Source organism: Micromys minutus (genome assembly GCF_963924665.1).
Source record: "Micromys minutus genome assembly, chromosome: 10".
Classification (NCBI taxonomy): domain Eukaryota; kingdom Metazoa; phylum Chordata; class Mammalia; order Rodentia; family Muridae; genus Micromys; species Micromys minutus.
The window spans coordinates 60,237,861-60,262,539 of record NC_137979.1 but is presented as its reverse complement, the minus strand read 5'-3'; the positions used below and the strand labels follow the sequence as shown (position 1 = coordinate 60,262,539).

General features: G+C 53.6%; 1 protein-coding gene across 1 annotated transcript; it reads right to left on the bottom strand.

The window, feature by feature from the left end:
- Window positions 1-8: 8 nt before the first annotated feature.
- Window positions 9-24,679, bottom strand: KIF19 (kinesin family member 19). Its single transcript, XM_080922676.1, has 20 exons — window positions 24,550-24,679; window positions 22,876-22,956; window positions 11,895-12,005; window positions 11,077-11,164; window positions 10,659-10,795; window positions 9,541-9,666; window positions 9,028-9,222; window positions 8,454-8,600; window positions 7,478-7,600; window positions 5,693-5,858; window positions 5,013-5,187; window positions 4,695-4,890; window positions 4,016-4,286; window positions 3,808-3,929; window positions 3,005-3,138; window positions 2,676-2,781; window positions 2,444-2,531; window positions 1,056-1,453; window positions 674-833; window positions 9-444 (listed from the first exon to the last, which is right to left on the bottom strand). The coding sequence occupies exons 1-20, from the start codon at window positions 24,586-24,588 to the stop codon at window positions 314-316; spliced, it is 2,994 nt and encodes a 997-aa protein (XP_080778802.1). The 5' UTR covers window positions 24,589-24,679; the 3' UTR covers window positions 9-313.

Below are 24,679 nucleotides of genomic sequence, written 5' to 3'. Positions count from 1 at the left end.
GTGCCACTAACAGCTCCTTTCCCCCATTGTGGAAGCCGAGACTGGCCCCAGGTCAGTACAAGTTTTTGGCAACAATGTTCTGTTCCGGACTGGGAAGCCGGGCCTCTGGGACTCACCTCCCTTTCTAGTGGCAGGGAGAACATGGAAGAGTTATGCAGACAACCCTACCATTTCTGGGTCATGGGAGCCCAGCCCTCTAAGCTCTTGCTCCATGGGATCCCCATCTTCCCAGCTTCCACCTCCCAGTCCCTGCTAAGCCCCGTTCAGTCTTGTGGGGGAGGGGCAGAATAGTACGCGCCAGAGCCCCTCCCCCTCAGTTATGCTGGAGACCTCCGTCTTTGCCAAAGGTGCTTGAGCCATGAGGCAGGCTGGGCCCACGTGTAGTTCTACGGGAAACACCAGCTTGGTTGGGGGGGACAAGAAGGGGTGAAGGGTTTCCAGAGCCTACGACAGGAGAAAAGATGAGGAATGTCTTTCCTCCCCCCCCCCCAACCAATGGCCTTAAACTCGTAAGAGGACCAATCCCAGTTTGCCCACTCCACCAGTATTGCTTCCTGAATCCTGCTTCTGGATATGGCCAGGAGGCCAGTATGTTTCCCCTCTAAGCTGGTCAAGGCCTCTCCCACCCCAGTCCCGTTTGATTTTGTTTGTTTATTTGTTTTTTAGTACTGACCTGTATTCTGGTTTGGGGGGAATTTGACTTTGGCCAGAGGCAGAGAGACTTTTCCCAAATGCCTGACACCAGGGGATGGCCGTCCACACGCGGGCATCCTGCGGTCTGAAAGGCTCTCAGAGGGATGAGGCCCCAGCAGGTGTGCCTTGGAACGGGACAGCTGTACAGTCGGAAAACAGTGAAATGGAGCGGAGTGTTGTCCTGGGCTCAGCTACAGAACCCAGCCCTAGCTACTTCATCAGGCTGGGGATAGTTGTGTTTCCGGTCAGGGCTCTAGGCATAGTAAAGGGCTGCAAGCGAACTGTAGCTACTGGAGGAGCTACCTCTGTCTCCTACCCATTCGTAACAGGTGCAGACATTTCACCCTTGCCCTTGGCCTCACCCCTTGTCCCGTGACCTCGAAGGACCGAGACCTCCGCTTCCTCCTCTTGGCCTCCAGTGACTCCTCCCTTTTTTTGCTGAGGCATTTCTTCTGGCCACGCACCCACGGTCCAGTGCCATCACCTCGAGGTCCTACCGCCCGGGAGGGGCCTTCGCCTGTGCTGCTAGATAGATTGTCCTCACTCATGGCATGCTGCAGTGTGGGGCTGGGCGGCCGCTTGCAGGCCAACGCACCGGGTGGGCGAGCATCATCAGCCTCGCTCAACGAGTGCAGGGACAGGCTGCTGCGCTCTGTGGCAGGCGCCAGCAGATGGCGCCCTTCCGTTCCCAGGGCCCGGGAGCGCCGCTGGGCGGCCTTCACGGAGATACACTTGGTCCGGGTGAGGATCTCTTTCCTCTCTATAGCAGATAGCAAATCCAAGCGTCAAGGCTACCTCCCACACCCCTCCCTCACAGAACCAGAGTGAGCAAGAGCCAGGACACACAGAATTCACCTCCAGAACCCTAACTTGATGACTTTTTGAGAAGCTTGGGGCTTACCTCCAGAATCTTAATTTCATTTGTAAATGGGATTGCAAAATGAGTACTCTGGGGCTACTCCAGGGATTAGCTGAGACACTGGGAGTCTGGACTGTAATCTTAGCTCCTCCGAAGACTGAGGCAGGAAGATAAAAGTTTAAGGCTGGCTGGACATGGCCGTGCAAACCTTTAATCCCAACACTTGGAAGGCAGAAGCAGGCAGTTTCTATGAATTTAACCAGGCCAGCCTGGTCTACATAGTGAGTTCCAGGATAGCCTGGGCTACATAGTTAGACCATGTCTCAGGAGAAGAGAAGGAAAAGAAAGGAGAGGAAAGGAAGAAGAGGAGGAGGAAGAGAAGGAGGTGGCTGCCAAGCCAGGCAGCTTAGATCTCATTTTAAGATTAAAAGTGAGCCAGATGGTGGTGATGGTGGTGGTGGTGGTGGTGGTGGTGGTGGTGGTGATGGTGGTGATGGTGGAGGTGGTGGTGGTGGTGGTGGTGGCACTTGCCTTCAGTCCGAGCCTATAGTGCGTGAGGTAGGTCCTAGGTTCAATTCCTAGTACCCCCTTCCAAAAACACCCACACATCTTAGACAGTGGGTTTAGTCTATCTGTCTAGGAGATGGGGATGGATTGGATTTTAGTATTTGCTACTGCGTCTATCCAGTGGGAAGGGGGTGCCAGGTATCCCCACTTTAATTTCTGATTGTGCCCCATCTTTTGTGTGTCCCTGAGCAGGTGGCTAGTCCTTCGGATAAAGCCAATGAATGGGGACCTTCAGCAGGTCCCCCCACAGAGAGGGAAGGAGAAGCTTCCAGATTTGCAAGCTGTCAGTCAGTGGGGGGTGGGGCGGGGCAGGCACACACTCACCTTTATGGGACAGAAGGATCTCTGACAGGTTCTCGCTGCTGTCTGGGGAAGAGTTGATCTGGCTTCCCAGGCTGTCCTGTGGTAGGGCCTAGGGGTGAGTTGTTTGGGAAGAGGAAGACCTTGAAGACATCTGGGACTCCACACTACAATCTGTAGAGGCTGTGCAGCTGGCCTCACAAGGTGCTAGGCATTTTGGAAGGATTCAACCCACTGCTGGGCACCCAGAGCTCACCTCCTGGGTCACTAGGCTGCCCACCTGGATGGGAGGTGGAGTAGGCACAGAGGAGCTCTTCACTGGCCAGGCCCTGGGACTGGCCTTGAGCACATGGTAGGAGTCACTGCAGTTGGCAGAGGAACAGGAGGAGGCAGCTGTTGACCAGGCCAGTCATACCAAAGTCCACCCCCACCCTAGAGAAGAACCTGTTGGTGCCAAGGGAGGGAGAGCCCACAAATCCTGGCTGCAGACCCATGCCACAACTTCATATGCTTGTAGCTCCATTCCCAGCCCCCCTCCCCCCAGCCCTTATGGGGGTCCGACATCACTCAGACATAGAGTCTCACCTGTCTGTGCCAAGAGGGGGTAGGGTGTTGTTTTGGGGGTGCTGGGTCTCAGAACTCAGCGTCTTCACACTCTCCAGGTCAGATTCAGGGGTCAGTGTGGTCCCTGCTGGAGTGATTTTGGGCAAGGAGCTGTCCTGTGTGGACGGTGGGAAGGGAGAGGGGCAACAAGAGTGAACAGTCAGAAGACTAGGCCTTGAACTGTGGAACAGCAAAGAACTGTATAGGTTATAAGATTGGGGTGGGGAGTAGCGTGGTGCTGGGCTTATGTTCTGGGTCCCCAGCAAGCTGGTGACTATTAGGCACCCTCAGTGAGACAGTACAGTGGCCTGGTCCTTTAGAACGTCCACTGTTTCCCTGATCTTTAAAAATTAATTATTTAACTAAACCATCCATCCATCCATCCATCCATCCATCCATCCATCCATCCATCCATCCATCCATCCGTCCTCCCATTGTTTGAGATAGAATCTTGCTTGTACAGTGGTGGCTGATCTTTCAACCCTCCTGCCTCAGCCTAGTGACTAGTTAACTAGTGGTCACTTGTGAAGTCTCAGATAGCAGTCCTGACCTTGTGACCCTAGGCTGGGAAAATAGCCAGGCCAGGTTGTAATGCCCAGGAATGGGGAAACTCATCCAGGCTTGGGAAGGTGGGAAGGGAGGGGGGAATAGGAGAAGGGAGAGGAGAGGAGGGCAGGGGAAGGGAGGAGAGGGGAGAAGAGAGGAGAGAGCGCAACTTCTCTTGGAACTTGGTTAGGTTGGTGGGATTCCCAGGTCAGCGAATTTAGGTTGGCCCACGCGCCCACCTGCAGGGCCCTGGAGGCTACGCGGTCCATGATGGTGGCCCTCTCCAGGCTGCCCTCTTCCAGTTCCCGAAGGTAGACTTCGTAGAGTTCCTCCAGGTGCCGGGGAACCTCCAGATTGTAGTCTGTCCGGGGTAAGGAGAGATGAGGGCTCGGCGTGGGCCCTCAGCCCCAGCGACAACGCCCCAGGCCCTCGGGGGTCGGGCCCTACCGTCGATGATCTGCCGCTGGCCCTGAATGATCTCGTCGCAGAGGCTGCGGTGCTGCTCCAGGCGGCGCACGGCCTCGCGGCGGTGGCGCAGGGCGCTGTCGCGGAGCAGAGCGTGCGACTGCATCTCGGTGTTTTCCACCTCCAGCTCGTGCACGCGGCACAGCAGGCTGAGCACCTCGCGCTGCTCCTCCGAGCCGATGCGGCGCGGCAGCGTCTCTTCCAGGCGGCGGCCCCGCGAGCGCAGCTCCCGGCAGCGCTGCTCCAGCGCCAGCTGCGGGAGGGCGGCAAGGGTCAGCACCAGCCCAGTCCCACTGCTCCAGAAATGCTCTGGTCTCGGGCCTTCTGGCTGGTACTCCAAGCCCAGGCTAGCCTTCTAAGCTTATTCTGGGTCTTGCAAACAGTGGGTGCCCTTGTGCCCACTTTACTCACCCATGCCCTATGGCATCCCTATTCCAATTCAGAAGGTAAAACTCTGCTATATTGATCACCATGTTCTTGCTTTATGCAAAACAGTTTAACTGTCTTCAGCGACCCCTTCTGGGCATCACCACGGATGCTCCCATTTTTAGAGATGAGAAATACAAAGTACACTGAGATGTAGAAACTTGGACACCAAGATTTGTGGCTTGAGCTCTGGGTTTCCCTCTTCCCCAGCCCTCTGCCCCCAAGCCCCGTACACCTTCTCCTTGCGCAGCTTCTTCTGTTCGCCCACTAGGGCGGCGATGTTTTCCCGGGCCGAGGCCACCTCCGGTGGTTCCAGGTTATCTGGCTCATCTCCTGTGTCTGAGTCCTTCTCACTGTCATCTTTGGTGTAGGACTCTTTCCTTCGCTCCTCCCGCCACTTGAGGGCGCGGCGTGACTTTTCATGCTCCCACCTGCCAGCGGACCCCCCCCCCCCACAAGAGACACAAGATTCAGCTCATTTGTGCTTCAATGCTCCAGGCCAAACCCGTGCCTCGGGTGGGTCTAAAGGGTCCCAGGATAGGGCCGAGCATACCCGGCGATGGTGAGTAGGTGACGGGATGTGTCAATCTGGACTTCCATGGCCTGGTTCTCCAGCTCCAGCAGGCGCCGCCTCACATCCATCTGCTCGTGGAAGGCGCTGATGAGTTGCTCCCGAAGCTGTCCCATCTCCACCTGCCCTTCCTGCCCCCTGTGGAGCTGCACCTCAGCTGCCGAGTGGGAGTTGTGTGAGCAGAGGGGCGGCCACCTCAGGCCCACCTGAGGCTCTGCCCCAGACCCGTGCTTCTCCAACTTCTCAGACTCCTCTCCTCCCACACCCACTTCCCACAATGCATCTTCTGACTGCAGCGACTCTGCCTCTTCCGCCATAGTCCCCACAGCATCCTTGGCAACGACAAGGATTTTGCTCTGTCATCTTTTAGACTGTCTGTTTCTGTGACATCTTTTAGAAAACCATCACAGTGAGCACGCATGTCTCAGTGAGTGGTAAACCTTCTACGGCCCGGCAGGTCCTATATATAATACAGCTCCCATATAATATCCTCACATCATCTTACCCCATTTCGAGCTCTGCAAAGCAGTGTGGTCCCATTTTACAAGGGAAGACTAGCCCAAGGCCACTCAGCCAAGAGGAGCCAGGGTTAATAATATGCTACCTGGTCCTATAACCCCATAAGGACACTTGGAGCTCCAGACACAGGTCCATATGCATACCTTGGATATGGCGGATGTCACCCCTGTCCAGTTTGCCCTGCGCCTGGCCCCGCCCAGCCTGCTGGTCGATCTTGCACTTGAGTCTCTGGATCTCGCCTCTCAGGTCGGCGATGATGCTGGTGTACTGAGCGATGTGGTAGGAGACATTGAGCAGATTCTGCTTCACCTGCAGGGAGCCCAGGATGAAGGAAGGGGTCACCCCAGGGGGGCAGGCCTCTCTTCCTCTTTCTCCCATCTCCCCTTTAAAAATTTTATTTATTTGTATAGGTATTTTGCTTCCACACGTGTGTGTGTGTGTGTGTGTGTACCCTGTGGGTGGGTGTCTGGTGGCACAGACCCCCTGGAACTGAAGTTGCAGACAGTTGTGAGCTGCCATATAGGTGCTGGCATTGAACCCAGGTCCTCTGGAAGAACAACCAGTGTTTGTAACTGCTGAGCCATCTCTTCAGCTCCTCTCCTTCTTTCCCTCTGCCAGGTCTTTTCAACGACATCAATGGTATGTATACACACACACACACACACACACACACACACACACACACACACATATTTCTTCCCCTGGTATAGAGGTTTTGCTACTCAGACTCTTTTCTTCCCCAGATTTTATCTTTTTATTTTTATTTTATGCATATGCGTGCGTGTCTGTGTGGGAATATGTGCCTATCACTGGGTGCCAGAAGAAGGTGTAAGGTCCCCTGGAGCTGGAGTTACACGCAGTTGTGCCTGATGTGGATGCTGGGATCTGAACCCAGGTCCCTCTGGAAAAGCAGCAAATACTCTGAACCATTAACCATCATTCCGGCCCCATGATTTTCCCTCCCACTTTGGATTCTGTTTCTGGATGTGTGTCTTGTTTAGTTAGGCAAGTCTCCCGGTCTCCCCATACACACTTCAGACAGCGCATCCCTTCTCCTCCCTTCCCCCGCTTGCCTCCACTTCTACCGTTAGCGTCAACTAAAAACTAATCTACTTTAAAAAAGGGGGGGGTCTCATGTGGCCCAGGTCAGCCTTGAACCCACTGTGTAACCAAGGATGACCTTGATCTCCTAATTCCCCTGCCTCTGCTTCTGCCTCCGCACGCTGGGCTGCAAGTGCTCATTGCCATGGTGGGATAAGCTGCTTCTGACTAACTCGTCACGATCCTGTGGCCTGGCCCCATAAAGTTCCTCGAGGCTGCATGGGCAATGTTGGAGGAGTTGCAGCTATCTAAAGAAGGCTCATTACACACCCCTTCCAAGCTAGCCATTCTCCCCTTCGCTGCCACATGAAGGCTGAGACTTTCTTACCAGAGAACGTGAGTTCGATCATGAACTTGGAAACCAGGCAGGCTCAGCGCCCCCATCTCTGCCCTACTCTCCGCTAGCTATGAAGTCGCTTTGTGTCCTTAAGGGTCACCATCTCAAACCATACGGTAGGGAAGCTGTAACTCCTGCCTGGTTCTGAGGTCAGATGGGACAATGTGTTACAGTTCCCGGTGGCGCTGGGTAAGGCAGCCTTTGTCACTGTGGTGATGAGATGCTTTGGACATACAGAAGACTGGGTAAACCTCTTAGGAAGGGACAGGAGAGGGATGGAATGGGGGGAGGGAGGCAGAAGAGAGTCTTTGGGAGCCAAGGGCTGCAGGCAGGCAGGCAGCGACCAGGGATGCAGAGAAAAAGGCTTGGAGTAGTGTTGGCCTGGGTAACGAGGTCACTGCTGGAAGAGTGGAGTCTGGCAAGGATCCTCTCAGGACCTCAAATCTCGGTCCAGGAGGGTGTGGCTAAGGGGTAGTCCCAGGGCCCTCACCCGAGTCCTAATATTCTTGGCTCGGCCCGCGTAGGTCAGGGTGTTCCGGGACTCTTCAAAGGCAGTGCTCGCTGGACTGATGTGGGCGATCATCACGGTGCGGCTGTTCCCCCCTAGTGAGTCCTGGTGGGGGGACAAGGGGCTGGCTAACCGGAGGACACCCTCCCCAGAGGTTCCCCAAGGCTGTTTTCCACACCCTGGGTGCACACACATGTACCCACGCACAGGCACACGCATGCACATACAAACACACATGTACACACATGCACACGCTCATACAAAATAAAACACAAGCATACAGTGGTGGTCATCTCCATATAACCCCAGTTCCCTGGCTTGTGGGTACAGTCTTCATGGCAGGCCGATACAGGCTTTCTGCCGGGGTCTTGTTTTCAGCACTTACAAAGTGTAAGCCTACAGGGAGATTCTTGAACCTGCCTGTGCCTCAGTTTCCTTATCTGTCACCCTAGTAGGCAAACTCACAGAGACACTGGGAGACTAGGGCTGGAGAGAATCCCTTGAACTCAGCAAAGTCTGGGCACCCATTAATCCCATGTCTACAAATGAAGTCCACGGGTGGCTCTGCCATGAGTAATTGGCTCCAAAGAGCAGCTCCAGAGGCCACAAGACTGACGATCCCAAAGCCCGAATCTAGGTGAGTCTTGGTACTCTCCAACTGGCTCACAGCTCTGGAAAGAGGTCCCAACACAGCCCGTGTTTGTTTTCTCTACCTGTGCTTTGGTTAGAGTTGCCAGAAACACGGAGGACATCTGCTTGCAATCAAATTTTAGATGTACAGTAAATGGACTGGTTTAGCTTAAGGTTGTCTCAACTACTGTCTGAGGCATACGGACACATAATGAACTTGGTGATTCATCGGAAATCCAAGTGGGGATAGCTGAGCTTTGTCTGGGTGTGGTGTGGCCTGGCAGGCTGGCTCTTAACACCAGTGCCCAGGCCTAGCTTGCTCCGGTACCTTCAGGAGCCGGGTGAGCTTGCTGTCCCGATAGTTGATGTACTTATTACTGCTCTTGTCACTCAGCGCGTTGATGCAGTTGCCCAGGGCCAGCAGAGAGCGGTTGATGTGGGCACCTTCCTTCATGCGCTGCCCCCGGTTCTGTGTCTGGGGAGACGGCAAGGGATACGGCCATAGCCCAGGAAGATCACCCGCCTAAGCCTCATTCAGTCACCCAACAACACCCCAGTGATCCTGGTTATAGATCACGGCCTGTCTTCTGAGGTCCCCGAAGGTGGAGGGGGCATGGTATGGAAGGAGGCTTTGTTGTGCCCTCTCCCCAGCCCCTCTTCCCTGAGCAGCACGATCTTCAAGATGTCAGGCCCATTGCTCAGCCCTTCCCTCTGGGGACTCCACTTATCACCCTTCCCCCACATCCTTGAGACACCCTTCCTTCCCAACCGCCCTATCTAGCTAGCCTCTCCCTGAGGTCCCTCCTCCTCTGAGAGCTGGCCATCACCCCTGCACACAGCCCCACCCCATTGCGTCTCTCTCGGAAGCCATCCCTCCTTTGTGCCCTGTGAGCAGGTCTTACCTGGGAGGCACGCTCGGAGCCAGCCAGGTCAATCATGAACAGGCGACCCTGCCGCACCTCTTCGAGGATGTTCTTGACCCGGCTTCGCTGGCGCACAGCCACCTGGAGCACAGCGTGAGAGCGGGAAGATGTCTGATTGGCAGCTGTGGGCTCTTGTGTCCTCTGCCGGTTCCCCTTCATCAGCAGCTGCATGATCTGGGAAGGGGAGGCAGACGTGACTGTTGAGGCCCCTGCAGAGAGGAGCCTGGTTTGGTGGAAGAGGTCCAGCCTATTAGCCTCCCAGGGTGAGCTGAGAAGCCTGGGCGGTTCTCTGCAAGCAGGTCTCTCTGTAAATGGAGAGACTGTGAGGCCTGGCTCTTTACTAGGGCATGATGGGGGATGTGACCCCCCTGCCACCACTCAGGGTATCTCTGTCCCAGTGGTACCCTGGCCTTGGTCCTTTGTTCTGCTCCCCCAACGCCCCCTAGAGTGATTGTCCTGCCCTGGGTCCCGAGCCAGTTGCTTAAGACTTGCCTCCTTGGCATTGATGGTGGACACTTCGGTGATGCCAGCCACCTGGATCACCCCCTTGGAGTCTTCCCTCAGCTCCAGGTACCCCAGGGCCGGGTTCAGTAGGTCCCGGATCATCTCATTGTAGATCTGATGGGACAGTGCGAAAGGAGGAAGAACATGAAAGATGAGAGGTCCAGGCCTGGAGCCTTCGAGCAGTCCCCTCCTCCCTAAGAAAGGACCCCAGCCCTGTGAGAGAAGGAGGTTTCAAAGCCAACGTTGCAGAGGCTTCAGAACCATCTGGGGCTCCCTCTGCAGAGAGGCCAGTCCTGGGCTGGACACATGGACCTGATCTATGCGGGACCCTTGGCCAGAAGAGGGAGCTCGGATTATTGCTAAGCAGCCTTCAGGCTACTTAGGTTGTCATTATTCCCCCACCCCACTCCCTGCTTCCACTCCCTCAGCCCCAGCCCCCTTTAAAACAAGCAAGACCTGCTTGCTACACCCTCACTCCTCTTTCTGAGGAGTCACCCTGGAGATAATCAGCTCCCAGAGGAGCCAGATGGAGGCTGACCAGCTGTCTTAGATAAGCCCCGTCTCACTCCTGACCGCTCAACCCATGAAGTCCAGAATGGGTAGATGTTTGCTTAAGGAACGGGCTCTAAGGAGGGGTGCTTGCAAAGGATGGTACCCAAACTGCTCGCTGCTACTGTGGTACCCAGGATACTGTGAAGTGCAATAGCACATTAGAGCCACAGTCTGTCATCCCTGTTTGCTGAGAAAGACAGAGGCCTAAATTCTCTGTGTTTAAAAAAGAAACAATTTTTTTTTTTTTTTTTTTTTTTTTGTGGAAACAGGGGGTTTCTCTGTGTAGCCCTGGCTGTCCTGGAACTTGTTCTGTCAACCAGGCTGGCCTTGAACTCAGAGATCCAGCTCCCTCTGCCCCCTGAGTTTTGAGATTCAAGGCACACACTACTGTGCCTGACTCTCAAGCCTCGATTTTCATCAAGTGAGGCTAACTGCTACATGAGTGAGTTGTGGGACAGCCATGCTGAGCATCCCAGGAACTGCCGGTGACCGGCTCTAGGGAGGTGGGCCACCTCATCTTATGTGCCTCTTATCCAAGCCCGGTGAGGACTTGCCTCCAGGTAGGACATGGACACCTCATATTCCATGTCATTGCTGGTTTCCTCGATGGCCCGGAACAGATCGTTGAGGGTCCGAACATAGATGCCAGGCTCATGGTCGGTGCCCAGCATGGTGTAGGTCTTCCCACAGCCTGGAGAGGACAGACAGACGGACTGGTGATGAGCAGGGCAGGGGCCAAGGATGAAGCCTTATTGGGAAGTGTCCCGGCAACCCTGAGCTGTCCTTGAGGCTGCTCCCACCCCCACCATGACTGAGGAATGGGGTCTTTTGGGGACAAGGTTTGGATCAGTCCTTCTACTTCTGACCATCCTTGGGCCAGGTTGGTTCTCTGATGAAGAGTGAAGGGCTTGGTTGCCAGGGGAGACAAGAAGGGCGCTGTAGTTCTTGCCTACATCTGGGCTTCCTCCTCACCTGTAGGGCCGTAGGCAAACACAGTAGCATTGTACCCTGAGATGACGCCCTCAATGAGGCTCTTGGTGGTGGCCTGATACACCATCTCCTGCAGAGAAGAAGGAAGGGACTTGTTAGAGGTCCGAGAGGCGGATAGGGCAAGACATCAGTGCCTACGGGCGGGTCCTCGCGGAGAGCAGATGGGGTGTCTGTCCCTGGAGGCCTAAGCCAGAGCTAAGCGGCTGTGGAAAGTGGAGGAAGGTAGTCTCTGCTTACACCCCTCAGGGGGGACGCCAGCCTGCAAAGAGGGCTCAGGACACCCGAGAAGCCTCCTCTACAGCTGGCTCCCCCAACACACCCCTGCTCCGAGGATGCAGTCAGCTCCTGGGAGCATCTGAGCATCCAAAAGATGGGCAAGATGGGATCCCTAGGAGGGTGTTGGGTTTTCTTGTGTCTGCCCACAGCCTGCTCTCCCCACGCCAGATGGGCTTCACGGTTCAACCCATATCGGCCAGCTGTGGGGGTGTCCCATGTGGCTGCTCTATGCACAAAGTGGGATTTGAGTACTAACTAACCAAGTGTGTTTCTGCAGAAGACCTGCCCTGCAGCCCTACAGGTATCCTGGCAAGCGGTCACGTGAAGTCGGGCCGTGCGAAAGTTCGGGGGTTGTGGGGGTGGGAGGGGTCTGAGGGAGGTACTGCAGGTAAACTGTTCACAAATGGACAGAGCTCCAGGAAGTGGGTGCTTGAGCAAGTGTTGAAGAAAAGATGAGCAGGGTCCCCTTGCAGAGTGAAGTGTGGAGTGGCTTTGTTTCACGAGTTTCCCCGTTCTTCCCTCACCTGAGTAGCAGTGAAGTCAAAGGCCACGTCAAAGAGGTATGACTTCTCCCGGGACCGGTGTGCCCGCAGAATGTCATCAGGGTCCTCCATCGGGTCCATAAGAACCACCATCTGCAAATGTCCCCGAAAAGGGGGACTACCGTCACCTGGAGTTCCTACAGCCTGCAGACCACTCCCAGCACTATCTGTTCCCTGGGCTTCAGGTCTGAGTGCTTGGGAGAGCACTGTGTGTGTGTGTGTGTGTGTGTGTGTGTGTGGTGGGGTAACAGTGAACCCCAAATCCAAGGTTTCTCCCCCTAATCACAGTACCCCCCTCAAGCTGTCTTTCCTGGAAGAGAGACTGCAACATTACTGCTTGTCACAACACATCTGTTGTGACGAGATCCACCTCGTCTCCACCACAGCCTTGTCCATTTCAGTAACGGCGCAGAGTGGGGGCTCCCAGCTGACAGGTGAGGGAGCTCAAGCTAAACCTTAGTCAGAACCCAGGACCCTGACTCCCAAGCCAGAAGGCTCTTAACTGCCTCTCTGCAGCCCTGTGGCCCTCAAAGCCCTGCCTGGTCCTCCACGCCCAGCCTCTTTTCCAAAGAGCTGCTGACAGTTGGGTGACTCGTGTGAAGAAGACAGGTGGGCTTGGGTCTCTCCTCTATGAACTTAAGCCCAGACCTGGGGTGAGAGAGTCTGCAGGAACCTAGGCTGGCATTACACCCCTGCAGGGTAGGATCAGCTGTACTCTGTGAATGTGTGCACACACATACATTAAGGTGTGGAGGGGGCTGGCTGGGCCTCTCCCTTGTTTTAACAGTAGTCACTATGCTCACTCCATTCCGCCCAGGTGCCCCGTGCGCTGAGCTGTGCCTAGAACACAGAGCAAGTGGCTGGGTCCTTGCTGGGTTCCTGATCTAGGGTAGGAAGCAAGATGGGAACCTCAGGAAACGCTCAGCTACTCCTGGGGCAGGGTCCGAGTTTCAAAGAGGTCCAAGGGACACTAGGGATACGCTTTGAATCCAAGTCCTGCGTCTCATTAGTGGAGTGGCCTCATCCCTCCTGGGAGACCTGCCCGAGCCTCAGTCTCCTCCCCAGTGGAGGAAATGGTGCTGTAATCTCCCTGAGGGCTATGGAGAGCCCATGCTGAGTCTCCGTGACCCTCTTTCAAGGAGCCCTGAAGAGGGAAAGTATACATGGAGGCAGAGGAGGGGACTTCACTAAGTGCCCTCACCCAGGATGTTGCTATCAAATACAGCATGACAAAAACAAACAGAAGACAGGCGGAGCAGCAACATCAGCAGCTCCCTTTGTACAATATAGGTGTCCCCGAGAGGCACAGTTCCCTAGACACCAGGCTCTGCCAGACAGCCAGGGGAAATAAGCTGTCCCCTGATCCTTACCTAATGAGCTGGGGCTGCTCCCAGGGGCCAGATGGTGGCCTCAGATCCTCTACCAGGGAGGGGAAGGACAAGAAGGGCAGAGGGGGGACCTTCGCTCCCAGGGCCGTCCACTCCTGGGGCACACTAACGTTCCATCTTGGGGCACACTAAGAAGCATTGTTTCTTTGTTGTGTTTTCTTTTCCTTAAAGATAGGGTTTTGCTCCCCGGCCCTGCTAACTTTGAGTTTAAGGCAGTCCTCCTCCCTCAGCCTGGGATTACACACATGCACCGACACACCCAGCCAATACCGGTCTTTGCTGAGTCCTTCGACGTGAATTTCCCCATTATTACTCTCAGACAGGGCGGTCAGAGCCTAGCATCTAGTTGGCTTGGAAATGGCAGAGCTGGAGTTGAGGATTCTGGCCACTTGGCTCTCAGGCTGGTGCCTGCTCACCCTCTGAACCCTCTCTAACATCCCCTGCCCCCTCTGTGGTCACAGGGGCTTGTGGGGTGCTTTAACACCCCAAGCCCCCCAAGCCCCACTGCTCACATTAGCCCTGTGTGGAACATGATGCAGTGCACATGTGTAAACTGAGTCCGCACAGAGGACCAAGGAGGGAGGGGTTGGATGTTACAGGAAGGCGGAGACAGTAGTTGTGCCTCAACTTCACCCCACCCCCACCCCCACCCCAGGGATCAGCAGGAGAGTCTGGACTTATGACTGTTCCAAAGGTCTTGGCCATCTGCAGGCGGCGAAGGTTGGTCGAGGCAGGACAGCAGCTTGCATGCTCAACTAAACTCAGGAGCTTAGGAGGTCCTCAGTGGGTCCCTTTGAGTCCCCTAGTCAGGCCTGATGATTTAGAGGACCAGGGCCTTGGGATTCGAGGCAGATTCCTCTCCACGTTTCACATCTGTTCTAGGATCAACACCTCCCCCTCCCCCACTGAATTCTTGGAGCGGGCCTGCACCTAGGCTTCCTGCACACACCTAACCCCAGACAGCAGCAGCTCCACCCCTTGTGGTTCTCCACAGGTGGGTGACTCCTCAGGAGACAGAAGTTTTTGTCAATCAGATGAGGCTTCAGCTGAGCTGGTTAGAGAGAAGGGCCACAGACAGGCTGGGTGCTGAGTGGTGGTCCTGTGCAGGAAAGAGCCACCAACTCTGCCCCCCACCTAAGGCCATTAGACACTGTGATCTCAGTGCAGGATAACTGTGCTTGTGCTGGTGCCCTAGGAGGTCACCTGTCCTTAGTCACCGGCCTCTCCTCAGGGCATCAGCCCTAAAACCCTCCAAGCCTTCTGTAGGGTTGGATCCCTATCGAAGACTATCAGCAGCCAAGAACCTGCTCAGATTTCAGACCTAGATGAAGACAAAACCAGGCTCTGTGGGCCCTGGCATAGGCTCCTGAGGGCTGCAAATGGAAGCGGGCCAGCTAGAAGAACTCTCATTTTGAGTACTGGGGTTCCTGTGGACAAGGAGCCTCAAGGGACTCTGGTGACAGGTAGAGAGGGGACGAACAGCATGTATTGTTATCTACTCTAACAGATGGCCTTTCAGGCATTGCCAAGTCCACCTGGACACCCAGTTTCTTTGATGACCAAATGCTCCCGCATCAGAGGACTGTCATTCCACCTGCCACCATCCCACTTAATGAGGGCTTTGTCTGGGATCCATCTGTCAGGACCCCAGATTATCGGTGTTGTTTCTGACTGTCACAGCACACAAGGAAGCCCTTGTGCCCCTTGACCAGGTGAACCATAGCTGAGCCAGAAGGGATTGGGAAAGGAGCCTGGGCTGCCACGGAGATTGGCTTGGAGTATTCAGGCCAGGGCAGTTCATCTGTGAAGCACCTTCAAAGTGCCCCAAACATGGGAAAGGTCTTAGAGAAAGAGAAAAACAAGGCCCAGTGTCCTGCCTTCTGACACACTCAGATTCATAACCAGGAGAGAGCTGGTGTTTAGAAGGGAGATTTCCAAATCTAGCCCTGCTGGGACAGGAAAGCAACCTGCCAGAGATGACGCTGGTATGGTATCCTCAAGGCTGAGCAGGAGGCAGCCAGGAGAGGTAAGGTAGAAGAACATTCAAGAGCCAGGCCAGGAGGGAAAAGGCCGGACGTGTCTCTGGCCTCTAGGGAGAAATGCAGGTTGGAAAGAAAGCCTGGGGTTTTGCTTTGGTTCCTCTTCGTGAATATCCTCACACTGTAGACCCAGAGCCTGCTGTAAGCTGGTAATGATCCTGGCTTTGGGACCATCTGAATGTCAGATGGTACATAATGTATATCCAAGGACACTTGCTGAATAAGGCTGCCTTTGGGGGCAGTATGGGATGCCTAGGCACACCAGACTAAAGGCTCTCTCTCTCTCTCTCTCTCTCTCTCTCTCCTTTTCGAGATAGGGTTTTTCTATGTAGTACTGTGAAACTCACTATGTAGACCAGGATGGCCTCGAACTCAAGAGATCTACCTGCCTCTTCCTCCTAAATGCTGAGATTGAAGGCATGTGCCACCATGCTGGGCTGGCATGCATTTAGCCCAGGCTGGTCTCAGACGCACTATGTCGCTGAAGACGACCTTTGTTTCTAAGTGCTGAGATTATAAGAGTGTGTTTTCACACCCAGTTTTATACAGTGCTGAGGAATCAAACTCAGAGCTTCATGCATGACAGACAAGCACTCTACCAACCGAGCTACATCCCCATCCTGACACAAATCTGATGTCTTAAGGGTCCATCTTACTCTTACTTGACCTCATCTTTACTTGAGTAGGTATATCTAAAAATGCCCTTGTTTAGGGTCCTGGGATTAGGACTCCAACATATGAACTTGGGGTAGAGATGGAAGACACAATGAAACCCCAGGTAGGTGGGCATTTGCTCCAGACAGCTATCTGAACAGTCATTCACCAGAGGCAAGCAGGGATGGGTGGGCTGAGGGGGAGGAGTCTGGGTCCCGGAACCAAACCACTTTGCATCTAACCAACCAGTGCCCTGTGCGAAGAGCGCAGCTTTATGTAGTGTGCGTCTCCTCCACAGCCCAGCTGTGTTGAACACCTAATCATCAAGTGCCAGAGAGCCAAGCCGATGGATGGTTCATGCTGTGTGAAACATGAAGGAGGCAGAGTCGGGAGGGATCGCAGCAAGTTCAAAGCCAGCCTGGTCTAGGCAGGGCAACCCTGGCTGAAACAAACAACAGAACCACAGCTCTGCACAGGTGGAAGGTGATGTGGAGAGGCAGGAAGGACAGAGCCCTCTCTGTAGAGCCCTCTGGCCAGCAAGCCTATGAGACACTAAACTGTCATTGAGGCCACATAGCCATGTGAACTTCCTTACACAGTGCAAACTCATGTACCACCCAAGGGACGAACCCCTGCCTCAGAGAAGTGGGTGTGGCCTCGACCCCAAAGTAACTGTGGCACAGGCACCGGGGACTCTCATAAGTCATGGCCAGAAAACTTCACTGAAGACCTGGGTGGGAGATGGTAAGGGCAGAAGGCAGGCAGCTCACCAATCTTCCCTCTCTGTGAAAATCTGTCTGAACTTGAATGAGACTCACCTACACACCCACATAACTCACTTCAGGCTCAGCCACCCTGAAGCCCTTGGGTCTAACTCAGCAGAGGACCTGGCAGCTGTGGGTCTCCCTTCCTACATACTCACTCTGGCCTGACTCTTAGGCCAGTGCAAGTGTGATCAGGAAATTCTAGAGTCACTCGGAACCTTGAGCTACTGCAGAGAAGAGGGGCCTTACCCTGTGGTTTGTTAATAAGAACATTTTTTGGGTCATATTTTGATCTATAGACACAGGGACCCCATGAGGCCTCAAGACAGACAGACAGACAGACAGACAGGCAGACTTTGATGCCAGGAAAAGCAGAGCCCACTGGACTCATAATGCCACCAAAGTCCAGCCAGCTGTCTGATGTCCCTGTCAGGATCTCAAGGGACTCAAGGGACCCTGAGGCTCAGGGTGGTGGAAGGCATGACCTAGACGTTGTCTAAAGTGCTATCTCTCAGGGAGTCTGCTGAGTTCTTGATCACAGGCCCCCAAGGCACGCTGCTTGTAAATCACAGATTCCCCAAGCGCTGCGCAGAATCACATAAAATCTCTGGAGAGGTGGGGCCCACAAGTCTGCATTAAGATGAACTCTCTCCTTGTACCCATCCATCTGCTAAGTGTAGGAATCCCCGGATACTTGTAGTGTTGTGCACAAGAGCCAAAAAATCGGAAACAATTCAAATGTTCATGATACGTCTATAGTCTAAAATGTTACTTGGTCGTGAAAAATGGTGACGTTCTGATACAAGCTATAATACTCACGAACCTTGAAAACAGTATACTGCGGAAATGAAGCCAGACATGAAGGACCTCAGAGAGAGTAGGATCCAATCACTTGGGTATACAGTGGGATAGAGAGCAGCTTGGTGGTTGTCTGGGGTATGGTTAAGCTCGAACTATCCCAGGTCATATTCCATTATGCTCAGCTCTTGGGGAACAATGGGGCCTAGGAGCCTCTAGATGGCTGGCCCAGAGTGCCTCACACCCCACTGTGCCCTAGGCAGCAAGCAGGCTAACTTCAGCTGCACCTTTGGAATCTGTTACCTTATACAGCATTTTCTTTCACAATGGCTAGCCATTCTGCCTCATGCCACTCCCCCGTGCCTGGGACTTCCTTCCCCCATTTGTTCTGGCCCTTTTGTAGGCCTCCTGGAGAGCCCTTGTGTGGCTCCACCAGGCCACATAGACAGACTGTTGGACAAGTGTTAATTATGGGATTATATGTATAACTGCTTTGTTTAAATCCTACAGATAAACACAGCCTAGGAGGCTGAGGGGAGGCTTTGGGAGGGGTGGGTGGGAGGAGAAGGCCGTTGTTTGTCCTGAGCCCCACCCCTACCTGGAGTACTTTCCAGGCCCCTTCTGGTTTCTTGGCTCTCTTGAAGGGTCCGGCTTCAGGACCCACCACACCTCAGCTGCTGTTAAGGCAGGAGACCCCACCATACCCCTCCGGGCACCACCACTGGGAAGCAGCCACAGGGGACTGCAGAGAGCACTGGTGTAGAGTCACGTGGCAGCAGGCAGGGGTGTCCTTAACCCTGGGGCCAGAGGACACCCCACAGGGCAGCCTTTGAGAGAAGTAATTCCCATGCCACCATGTATAGGCATTGTGTACAGACCCTCTGAGGAAGACACTTTGGACCAAGGCATGGGGTTCGCTGTCTTGAACTGAACAAGGGCTCTGCGATCCTAGGTCCCTGGAAGCCACCCTTGTCAAATCCAAGATCCACTTCAATGTTCCCAGAATCTAGACATACGTTGACCTGCGCTCTCTCTCTTTCTCCCTCTCTTCCTCCCTCCCTCCATCATTTTAATTTAACAAGACAGGGTCTCATTGTGTAGCCCAGGCCGGGCTCACACTCACTAAGTAGTCAAGGATGACTCTGAACTTTTGATCCTCCTGTCTCTACCTCATAAGTGCCAGGGGTACAGGTCTGTGCCACTGTGTCCAGTTTCCGTGGTGACAGGGATTAAATCTCGGCGGGCTTAGTGTCAGCTAGGAGAGCAGTCTAACAACTTAGCTACAGCCCTGGGCTCACGCTGGTCTCTTGACGCTTCAGAACTCTGCCTGTTGGTATGCACGCCCTCTTCTGCTAAACCTCATTGCTACGGACTGCCAGGCTCCAGATGTCCCCAGAAAGATGATGCTCAGTCCTAAGGCAGGCTTAGGACCCCTCACAGTAACTGAAGTGAGTGAGTAACCAAGTACCCTCCCTACCCTCCCCCTCTCTCCACTTAGGACCCACTGACAGGTGGGCTATGGTGGAATCTACTATCTGCCAATGACCCATGGGCTGGCTGAGCTCCTGGGAAGGGCTCCAGCTCATACTGATAGCCTTGGGTTACCTTACTTTGTTAGGACACCCGCAGAGAAACTCACTCAACTCTGAGGAGAGACAGGAAGCAAGAGGCAGGACAAAAACCCAAGGCCCTAGTGAGTTGGCTTCGTGATCCCCTTAGAGAGGCCAGAAATAGAGGCCATGACAGCCCCAGAACTAGAGATCAATGGAAAGCAGGTAATCACCCCATTGACCTCTTCTTCAGAAGGATACAGGGCATTTGTGCTGACCACATGGGCCTAGTCATATATATTACCATTCCCATATGCCACCTGGGCTAGCTCACCAGCTTACCCCAGTGCCCAGACATCATGCCCTATGACTTTGGAAAAGAGAAAAGAAGAGAGACAACTGGCCTGACCAAGCCACAATCCTGAGCCATCCTCTGGGACGGGCATCCCTGGAGAATAAGAGATGAAAAGCAGGGTTCTGGGAGAGGGCCAGGGCCAGGACCAGGAGGCTGATCAGAACAGAAAGCAAGAAAGTCTCTCTACCATGTTGGTTCTTGGGTTCCTGGGTCCTAAACACCCAGTTGCCAGGGCCTATGTGCCAAGAGGCAACTCACTTGGGCTGTCAACTGGGTCTTTGTTGTAGCCACTCCCAGGCAGCAGTGAGAGGGGCTAGGCCAGGTCCTCCTGTACAAGCCCAGTTTTGAAGCCACTGGGGAGCTGAGGGCAGAGTGCAGGGGGGAGGTGTGACGAGCCCTGTGCCCATACTGCTTAGACAGCGCTCTCAGAGGCTCTGCTGACAAAGGAACAGCCTGTTGGGCTGACCCAGCTCTGGCCTGGTGGGAGGTGTAGCTTGCTGGGGTAGGCCAGAGCCAGGCTGGAAGACACACTCTTTGCCCTCCTAGACAGAAGGAGCTAGTGTCTGACAGGCGTGGGTCCTGAACAGGGGCTGTTCCCATCACTACATATTGATCAGCCCCCAAGGCGGCCCAGAGCCAGGAGAAGCTGAGAGAGCCTCATTGTCCCAAACTGTGAACCTGATATGCTTAGAAGCAGAAATAGGGAGTGGCCTTGTCTAGAAGGAGGTTTCTCCTCCCAAGGGCTTTGACTCTTCTAGCTGGCCCTTCTCAGCAGCCAACAGCAGCTCCAGGGAACCTCCTTCTCTACAGATTAGAACTGACGTCTACGGTGCTCTTCCCTGTGCACCAAGTACTGGGCAGACACAATCAAAGACTTTCCAAAGAAATCCTCTGGTGGGGCTAGAATGATGGGTCATCTGGTGAAGCTGATTGTCTGAGTTTGATCCCAGAGAGCCACAACCACAACAAGAGAATCAACTCCCCCAAACAACATGCACCAAGATGTGTGTGTGTGTGTGTGTGTGTGTGTGTGTGTGTGTTTTCTAGGTCCACCAGAGAATAAAAATAAAAGCTAGAGGGGGGGTTGGTTTGTAAGGATGTATAGTCTGGTCGTAGAGCGTTGACCTAGCATGCATGACACCTTGGATTGAATCTCCAGCATTTTATTACCCTGAATAATGATCCTTGCCTACAATTTTATCCCTTGGGAGGGAAAGGCATAGGAATCGGGCCATTTCTGGTTACACAGTTCAAGGCCAGTCTGGGTTATATGAGACCCTGCCTCAAACAAACAACATCAAAATTCACAAACCACTGAAAAAACAAACACTGTCTCCATACATTCTCTGCTTCTGCTCACCATGTGGGGGTCTTCTAGACACCCCCATTTTCCCCAGTGGCTTTGAGGAAAGGGGCAAAAAGGAGGTAAATCATGTGGGGCTTCCTGAGGCCAGCCTTAAGGTCCAAGGGCAGTGTCTGTCCACAGCCTTTCTCTGCTCTGTAGCTTCCAGTCTATGCTGCCTGATGCTGGAGCCCAACCCACAGCACAGCCAGTGAGCCCCAGACACTCAAGAGTGGCTGACGGCACAGCTCAGAAGCACAGGGAAGGGCACTGTCAGGCTGCCACTGTCCCCAGGACCATTCCGGTACCTAGATCTTGAAGTACCTACCTAAGCAAACCCAAAACAAGCATTGTGGCCATGTTGGCAAAAAGTTTAGTTTGGGTCCTACCTGTATCACCTCCTCCCTCCCTCCATCTTTTCCCTCTCTCCTTGAGCCATGCTAGCTTTTCCTCAGTGATGCAATTGCACTGTGGCCCCATCTCAAGGGATTTGCACACAATTCCTTCTGGTTACAATTTCCCCTCTTGAGTACATCCCTAAAGATTTCTCTTAACATCATCATCACTATCACCACCACGGATGATGGGATTTCTCTGTGTAGCCCTGGCTATCCTGGATCTCACTCCACAGACCAGGCTGGTCTGAAACTCAGAGATCTGCCCACCTCTGCTTCCAGAGTGCTGGGATTAAAGGTATGTGCTGCCGTCACCTGGCAAGGGCTTATCTTTATAATCTACCCCAGTGCCAGTTAAGACAGGGTCTCAATTTGAAGCCCAAGATGGCATGGGATTTCTGATCCTCTAGCCTCAGCCTCATGCGTACTGGATTTCAGGATGTGTGCTGCTATATACAAGTTCACCACTCTCTCTCATTTCCCCTTGTTTTCTCTGTGTGTGTACATATGTTTTCATGTATGTGTACATGTGCGACCCTAACACCGATGTCAAAAATTATCCTGAATTGCTCTGAAACCTTTCTGATCACTCGACCACCCTGAGCACTGAGGCAGGGTCTCTCAATCAAACCCAGAGCTCATAGATATGAGTACTCTTGTCAGCTAGCTCACTCTGGGAGTTTCCAGTCTCTGCCTTCCAAGACTAAAGTTACAGGTAGGACAATACACCCACAAACATAGCATTTTATGTGGGTTCTGGAGATCCAAACTCCAACCCTCATGCCCACGAGGCAAGTATTTTAACCCCTGAGATATCTCACCAGCCCTCCACTACCATCCCTTAAGGGAGCCGAGGCCCAAGACCCTTACTCACTCACTTAAAACAACAGAGTCTTTTTCTTCTAGGCTGTACATTTTTATATTTGCTTTAATTCTTTGATCAATGCCTTGTTTTCTCTCCCCACAGTAAACTCCAGCAATGGAGGGAGCGTGGGGCTTTTCATATTGAAGTGTTTTTCTAATTCTCTCTCTTTTTGTAAAGATTTATTTATTTACTATATATAAATGCACTGCCGCTGTCTTCAGACACACCAGAAGAGGGCATCAGATCCCATCAGAGATGGTTGTGAGTCACCATGTGGTTGCTGGGATTTGAACTCAGGACCTCTGGAAGAACAGTCAGTGCCTTTAACCACGGAGCCATCTCTCCAGCCTTGTTTTTTTTTTTTTTTTTTTTTTTTTTTTTTTTTTTTTTTTTTTTCTTTAATTCACAGCATGCTGTAGGGTTTTTATGAACATTTATTGTCTCAGATGCCCTCTCTTACCATGCTGACGTGAAGACCAAGAGAGTAGCCAAACTTGCATGTTATAGAGGTGGGTTTCTGCTAGACCCACTAAATGTGTGCTCTGTGAATGGCAGGCATAGATGAGAAAGTTTACAGCATGTGGACCAAAATATATTTTATAGTCTGGGCCCCAGCCAGGCTCCACAAGCTCTTAGCTTTTCATGGGCCGATCTAGGAAGTCTTCCTAAGAGAAGAAAACCTCTTGGTGATGCTGTAGATAGCCCACCCAGAGGCTGTCATGTTGTGACACAGAGCTCTCCGTGTCCAGCCAGGTGTGCCAAGCAAACTGAGCCAGGCTCCACCCTGAAGCTCCCAGCTGCAGCCCCAAGTACCTGCTCATCCACCTTGTGAGCGATGAGGGTTGCTCCCTCTTCCAACTCAGACACGCTGATGGGCCGGACCCTAAGTGCCACCTGGGAAGAAGACCAGAGCCCTGGGTTAATAGGACCACACTTAGTCACGGAGGGAGGGAGGGAGAAGTGTTTGAATCCTTCCCCAACAGGCTGGTGTTCTCTGGCATCCAACTGTCTCCATTTCCTTGGTCCTGAAGAACATGGTGGGTCTAGGGCATTGCCTAAGCTGGAGGGCGGCCAGTCCACAGGGTGTCTGGCTGAGAGTCTCTTCTCAAAAGCGTGTATACCTCAGGGGGAGCCCCAAGGGGGAAAACTGTCTACACAGCCTGCATCAGTCACATGACCACATCAAACACTTGCTATTCCTTCAGGTTGAGATCGGGAGCCTTGGGGACCAGAGCCACCTGTCTGCTTCTGAGAGTGAGGTGCTGCTGGCAAGGGAGGTGGACTGGGTGTGGGGGGTGGTCTGGATATGAGGATGGGACCAGTTCTTCCTCTTGTCCTTCCAACAACCTGTGTCCACATCCTAACACCCCCAGGAAGTGTCACCAAGCACCTCTCTGCTTTTTCTTTCCTGTCCAGTGAGAGATAGTGGGTCTTCATCCTCCATGTGTCTTCCCCTGCCTCCCTCCAAACAGTCAGGGAGCGGGGGGGGGGAGGGGGGGGATTTCTTCTGCTGAGCAAAAGGAGGTGCCTGCTGGATATAGAGTGGACCTAAAGGACCCCCAGTTCATTTCGTCCACCCAGCCTGTCAGATGGCCTTTATCAGCCTCCCCGGCTGCACCTCCTTGGTGAAAGGAGGACCTTTGTCCCTGCCCCTCAGTGACAATGAGTATTCTCAGAGTGAACTCTTTCAAAGGGGCCATTCTCACTGCCAGAGAGGGTGCCACCGAGCCTGGATCTGGTTCCCAGGTCTGAATCCAAGCTTCCTTTTTGCAGAAGCAGGTTCCCGGCATCGTGGAAGCATCGCTCTACCAGATGGTTACTGGGTCTGAAGGTCTGCTGGGTCTGAAGGACCATTTCCACAGATCAAAGATTAAGGCTAAGGGCTAGAAAGAGGGTGGGGGGGGGAGGAGAAATCTCTACCTATCCCCCAACCTAGTACCAAGGCTTCTCCTTGTGACTCCAACCTCCATCACTGGTCGTCAAGATCCTCCTCCCTCCATATGCCCATTCATCAAAGGCCAGGAGACCCTGGGACTATCTGAAATGTCTGGACTACTGATTTGGACTGAGCCTGGGTGACAGCCCATAACTAACGGCTTCAGACTTGGTGCTGGCTCCCCCGTGTACTATCTGTGGCACCATGTCCCTTTAAAGCAAGACCTGGCTGGGTTTAAGCCCTCTGGTTCACTAGAGAACCACAGCTTCCTTGTCTGGCAATAGCCTGAGCTAGACCTCTCTTGAGTCTTGACCTCTTGAGTCTTTGCTCAAAGAAGGTTGAACTTAGGCGGACGCTTGTGGAGGGAGTGAGGTGCTAACTTCCCAGCCTCAGGAAGTGCCATCGTACCTTCTGGCCACCTAGAACTTGGGCAGTTGTTCTGCACAGTCTCAGACTCCCAGCTCTTGCTCTCGGTGGTCACTATGTTTGAGACTGTCAAGTTTCAGGGTTGGTGGAGGGGAACCAGGCAAGAGCTTGGTAAGGGGTCTCACCATGAGTTGCTGGTCCTTTGAGTCACCGCTGTCTTTCATGGTTGCCTCAGGCTGCGACAACTGGCATGGCCGAGACGCACCTCCACTGTGGTCACCTCTTCGGGTCGCTCTTCCGCCTCCGCTGCTGCCT